Source organism: Pipra filicauda, unplaced genomic scaffold (assembly GCF_003945595.2).
Source record: "Pipra filicauda isolate LSUMZ 115617 unplaced genomic scaffold, ASM394559v2 scaffold359_size756093_pilon, whole genome shotgun sequence".
Taxonomy (NCBI): domain Eukaryota; kingdom Metazoa; phylum Chordata; class Aves; order Passeriformes; family Pipridae; genus Pipra; species Pipra filicauda.
The window spans coordinates 113,814-119,813 of record NW_024104486.1 but is presented as its reverse complement, the minus strand read 5'-3'; the positions used below and the strand labels follow the sequence as shown (position 1 = coordinate 119,813).

The following is a 6,000-nucleotide window of genomic DNA, read 5'->3' as shown; positions in this document are numbered from 1 at the left end:
AGAAGAAATAGAATTCAGAAACTGCATAGAGTAAACAGCAGGTACATTATGCTTAACTCTAAGTGCATTTCTACTATGCTAAACACTATAGCTTTATCACTTGAGAAAAAGGTTTTGAGATGATGAAATGAAGTACATATTCACCAAAGTATATTTTGGTTTTTTATTAGAATACATAACAGAGTTAAACATAACAATATATATAGCATTTGAATACAAGAATTACAGTAGCACCAGTCTTGTGATGTAAATAATGTAGAATCACAGTATTCACTGAATCTTACACATAATTCTCTCCAAATTATTTTTATAATTTGAGTTAATAAAGACTTGAAAACATTCAGTGAGTTTCCATGTGTAGAAAAAAAAACTTTTCTGATATTTTTCAGACTAAAAACTTGATACTTTAAAGTTAATAGCAACACAAATATTTTGGAATATTTTGGTTTGGAAAAAGTGTTCCTGTGACCGGTTGCCTAGCCATTTTTTCATAACTGTTGTCTTTGAGTCAACTACTTTTCTATCAAATTTGTTTGAAATTGGTCAACATATTTAAAAGATATTTGACAGGGAGTGAAGGTGGTTAAAAGTGACAAGCACACAAAGAACTCACACTGCCCGTCACTATAGAAATCTAGGCTAAGTACTGGGTTCTTTTCACTGAGCTGTTGCATCTTGGTTCTATTGCTCTTAAAAGGTATATGGATAGTTCTGGTGAAATAAATCCTTTGTTTATCCAGAAAGTGTGACATCCATAGGCGAACACCAGAATTTACACACTCCTTATTCTTACTTTCAGCGTTTTGAAATTCCCCTGCTGATGCTGATCCTCTAAATACTGATTTTTACCTGAGTTTACTCAGTCTAATTCAAAAGTATTGAAGACTGGAAATATCCCCAAAGCTCCTCAGGGTTTTAGGCCCATCCTTTACTAAACTTCTTAGATGCAATAATTTCCTATGTCAACAGGAAAAAAAACCCTTATTTTTACTTTCCCTGATCCGAGTATGCTGTATTCATTGAACTCCAGTATTCTAATAATAAAAATAAAAGTTGTAAAAATCTCTGAAAAAATACTTCTCTTTTAAGGACAGAAAAATTAAAATTTATTAATAAACATTTGGAAGAATTGATTATATTGAAAAACAATACAGCAGCCTTTCAGAGCAGAAATAAACTTGCACTGCAATATAAGAATTTTTGTTTCATTAGTGTATTGTATTAGGTATAATTAGAACAGTAGCACATACAGTTTGCACACCTAACATTCTGTTGTGTAGTGAATCTTCATACTCTGCAATCACTTTAAGGCAGTTCAAATGAAATACAGAAAAGGGAAAATTTCCCCTCTTCTTACAAAGACAAACCTGAGGTCACTGTTGTCTCAGATGGCATGAGTCATTTATTAGTTACTGATCGAGTAACAAGCACCTTTTTCAAATTCCCTCTCATTGATATAATTCATTTATTAAATAATTTAGAGAGGTATTTGGGCAATCTCAATAGGCTTTATAAAGATAGCACCAATAAACTCTACAGCTTTTATTAAAAGAGGGTCATAAAGAAATAAAAGTTTATGCTTGTGTCTCTCTTAGTCAGCTTTCCCTGGAATTCCATAACACACCACTGAGAGATCTCAAGAGTGCTTTTTTAGATGCTAATTTTTTTCTGTAATGAAAACTATCAGAAATAAAATTAGGTCTGGATGGGTACTCAGGAGTACCTGGTTTGGAGACAATTAGCCTATATATGTTGATTTAGAAAACTTCTTAAACAAAAGAGCTAATGTCTAGAAAAAGTGTCTAGAAGCTTGTCATAAATATTATCATTAAAAAAAAAGGGGAAAAAAAAGGAAAAAATAGAGAGAAATCCTGGAAATATTTTTGTCTGTATCTGTTGATAGCAACAATAAGGGTGAGGAAGCTCTGTCTGCAGTTCTTTTTTCTCTGATTTTGTAATACGCTCATGTTTATAGGCAACAGCCCTTTCAGAAAGGTTCTTTCCTATATACAAAGGCTGTCCAGCTACTCACATGCATATTGATTTAACTTGTCACAGGCAAGGAGGGAGGATGAGTAACCAATGCACACCAGAGGCAAGGAAGAGGGATATATAACCCCTGAAAGTGTCCCTCAGCCCAGAGAGGAGAGGTGATTCTGTTGCATCTGTCCCGTGCAGGACTGAGAAATTGCTGTGAGAAACCTTAGAAGGAGGTTTTGCACCTTTGGGGCAAAATTGATCCAGAGGCTGGCTGAACAGATGATTAAGGGGAGGATCAACTGGTGGCAGCTGGCAGACAGATGGGGGGGATGAGAGTTCATAGGTACAGGGTAAATTTACCCCACTCAGTACCAGACCAACTGTCACCCACTGGGCAAAGAGAGGGTTTGAGGGGAGCTTGAATTTTATATTTTTTGGGAAACTTATGCCTGGTTTCTTTTTTTTTTAATGTTAAGGGCGGCAGTAAGAAGGTCCTAAAGCAAGCTTTTGACAGGTCAAATATAAATTTATTACAATGTTACAAAATGGTTATACTGCAACTGTGTATATCTAAAATAATAACTTATGGCCAACTGTTTTTTTTCCTATTAACGGCTGATTTTAAACTCTTTCTCAGAAATAAATCTGGATTTTTAAATATTATTCATAAACCTCAAATCCCTAATAAGGACTTAGATTAATACTTTTCAAAAGCCATAGCTGCTTTAGTACAAAATATGTCTCATGATTACATTGGTTTATACACACATATAAATCCTATTGATGTTCATGTGTCACTGAATATCCCAAGATAATATTCTAGGATTAAGCTTCAGTATTTTTTTAATAAATCATTCTTTTGATATAACATTAGATGTAGAGATGTCCCATTATTTAATTACACTAAAAATTACACCAGTATCCTGCAATTCAAAAAAACAATTAAAAATTTTGGTTAGGAATATGAAACAATATGCAACTCTGTATGAACAGATCCATAGGGATCCAGAATTGGCCTTGGGAGGTAGGAAAAAAAACCCCAGACTTTGCTCCTGTTGTACTCTGTCACTAAATCCAACCAGTGGTACTTTTGTAAGACACTGCACTAAGGCATCAACCAAAGAAGCCCTGTGTGCTTACATGATGTCACTCCCCTCATCACCCAAGAGGACCTGGTTCTAGCCAAAAGTCTGGCCCCATTTTCACCCCCAGCAGTCTTCCTCCTTTTGTGACTGCAGTTTTTATTGCAAACAAATTAAAGCAACAGCCAATTCACAACCCCTCCTTAAGAGCAAAGCAAATCAACTGATTTGCTACTTTTTTTTTTTTAAGTACTTTTACACAGAAGTGCAATGAAAGCTCTGAGGCCTAGCTCTTTGGTGTAAAAATACATACGAGTAAGTGATATATCAATGTCTTTGGGGAGAATTCAAAATTTAATCTAGACTTAAACTTTGCAGTGGACCTCTATACCTTGGTTAGAGGCAGTGCATCTGCACCTCTGGCAGCATATAACATAAACCTTGCTGATAATCAGGACAGTTTTCTAACTATACTCCCATGTCTGCAGATAATACACTGAAACAGCATGAATGTCCACTTATGCTTTCACAGGCATCCTCCATTTCTTACAACTTTCTTGAACATATATAGCTGTTTGGTCTGACATTCTTGCAGTCAGTTGCTTGCCATTTTCCTCGCTTCTGCACAAATACACAATTTCTTCCTCTCACTGGAAAGCGGTTGGAGCCTCTTCTCCAGTTTATGTAGGTTACAGGTTCTCCTCCGTTCCACTCCCAATGTCCAGGATTGACTTGGTCATTCAAGCCTGTGTGAAATCAGTAAGACCAAATCAGTGATGTTTTCTGTCTCTGGAGCCCGATGCCAAGAGAAGTATTTTGTTCTATATCTTTGTTGAAAAATGCATACAATTTAGCGCTGAGAAAAACCCATCTGATGGAACACAAATAAAACACAATTTAGTATTTAATTAGGCCACTTGAATCACAATTAGGGCCATCTGAATAAGAAAAACATACTTTTCCACATTAGCGCCTATCTAAAATGTTTTTCCTCTTTCCATCTATCACATGTCTATGCCTTTACAGTTTCTGTTCTGATACTTGAGATAGCAAGGAGAATATTATATTCTAGTCTGGGCAGCCTCAGATGCCTTCAGATTTCTTCTGAATGTAAAATCCTGCAGATGTTTTTAGACCTTGTTTACACCATTTAGATTAACAGTTGTAAAATTAGGTTGTGTTAATTAGTACAACACAAAACATATCTTTTCACTTAGCCTCTGAGTTACTAAGAGGGTAAGGTGGGTGACATATTTTTAGATAAGACTTGTCTTCTTAAGAGTGACCAAAATCAGAAAATTGACATAAGAGTCCTGTGGTCTTTATTCTTGTCAGCAGAATTTATTTCTCTCAGGTTAACAAAATCATGAGACCACTAAACAAGATTCCAAACTAACTGTATTTTTTAAAGTTAATTTATTATAGCTAGTAAATTAATCTCAGAAAATTACTTAGAGCTGACAATTGCAGATCAGAATTGAAAAATAAGAACCAAATTGAGGACAGTATAGCAGAAACAAGAAGACCCATCTGAATTCTTTCCATTTCTCACTAAATATAATGTGCATAATAAGAACTAGCTAAATCTAAAATGATATGATGAAATGTTCATCTAATTAATTCATAAGAATTCTGACACAAGATGGCATCATTAATTTAGCAGGAACATACATAATTGTTTAAAGTTAAAACTAACAAATAAAAAAAGCTAAATTAAAGATAAATAAAATAACAGTCAAAAGAATGGTGAGATAAATAAAAGTGTAGGAGCTATTTTCATCAGCTTGTGTTAAAATGGGAAAGGTTTCAAGACAAAAACTATCCAGCAATGGGCAACACGATAAACTCTTCTTTTTGATAAAGACTTATAAAATTAGTGAGGTAAATTATGCTTTTGGCTTACGCTTTGCTCTGAACTAATAAAAGCAGCAGAAAGTTGAGTACAATGCAATGTTTGAAAACTGGGCTGGACCTGCTGTGGCAGTTCCTGCTTTTCAAGGTGCACAGGAATTTAATGCTCAGAGAGGACAGGCAGTGGATATACTTGCCTATCCAAAAGGGCATCCTCCCACCGAAGTCCCACAGCCACTGCATGTGTTGTTCATTAGCCACACTTGCTAGACTCCCCAGGTATCTAGGCTCAAGAAGAGAGGACAGAGTAATTAGCATTCCACAGAGTGACAGACAGGTCAACTTATCAACAAGGGGCACTGGTTCTAGTATAAAGCATATAAGTAACTTGTCACAGGAAAAAAACCCCATGACTTACTGAAATGAAATAATAATTACATGGAAATAAAGTCTTAAAATTGTGGATTACGTGGAGAGGAACCAAAGTCCTAGTCTTATTTTTCTAACAGAAAAATTGAATCAGCTGAGCAACTGAAAAAAAACGTATACTGAAAGTACGTGCCTCATATTCACAAACTGTGTTTTAAAACATTAGCACAATTATTGATACCACATTTTCCATAAAATAATAACTTCCTTCACAAAAATCCAAGCCACTGAAAGAAAAGCCAGCTTCACTCATTTGGTAGTAGAGCAGACTGTATCTTTTTAAAATCAGGTTCTGAAAAGACTGAAGCTTTGAGTAACAGATTTAAGTGGTGGTGTGGTTCTGAAAAGTAATCTTAGAATGTCCTGAGTTGGAAGGGACCCCCAAGGATCATTGCAGTCCAACTCCTGGCCCTGCACAAGACAGCTCCAAGAATCACACTATGTGCCTGAGAGCATTGTTCAAACACTTCTTGAACTCTGTCAGGCTTGGTACTGTGACCACTTTCATGGGGAGCCTGTTCCAGCACCCAACCACCCTCTGGGGGAAAGAATCTTCCCCTAATATCTAAGCTAAATCTTCCCTGTCACAGCTAACACATGCACCCTCTAAAATCAACATTCAGGCTGTCACATCATTCCCTGCATTTCTCTCTTCTCC

At 35.8% G+C, this 6,000-nt stretch overlaps 1 protein-coding gene across 1 annotated transcript in view; it reads right to left on the bottom strand.

Annotated features, from left to right (window-relative positions):
* Positions 1-209: 209 nt before the first annotated feature.
* The window catches only part of FREM1 (FRAS1 related extracellular matrix 1), a 61,790-nt gene continuing 55,999 nt past the window's right edge, over positions 210-6,000 (bottom strand). Inside the window, exons 35-36 of the mRNA XM_027744944.2 lie at positions 5,111-5,196; positions 210-3,808 (exon numbers count right to left, since the gene is read on the bottom strand). Of these exons, the coding sequence (XP_027600745.2) occupies positions 3,609-3,808; positions 5,111-5,196 (286 nt within the window). The 3' untranslated portion in view covers positions 210-3,608. The remainder of the gene's footprint in view (positions 3,809-5,110; positions 5,197-6,000) is intronic.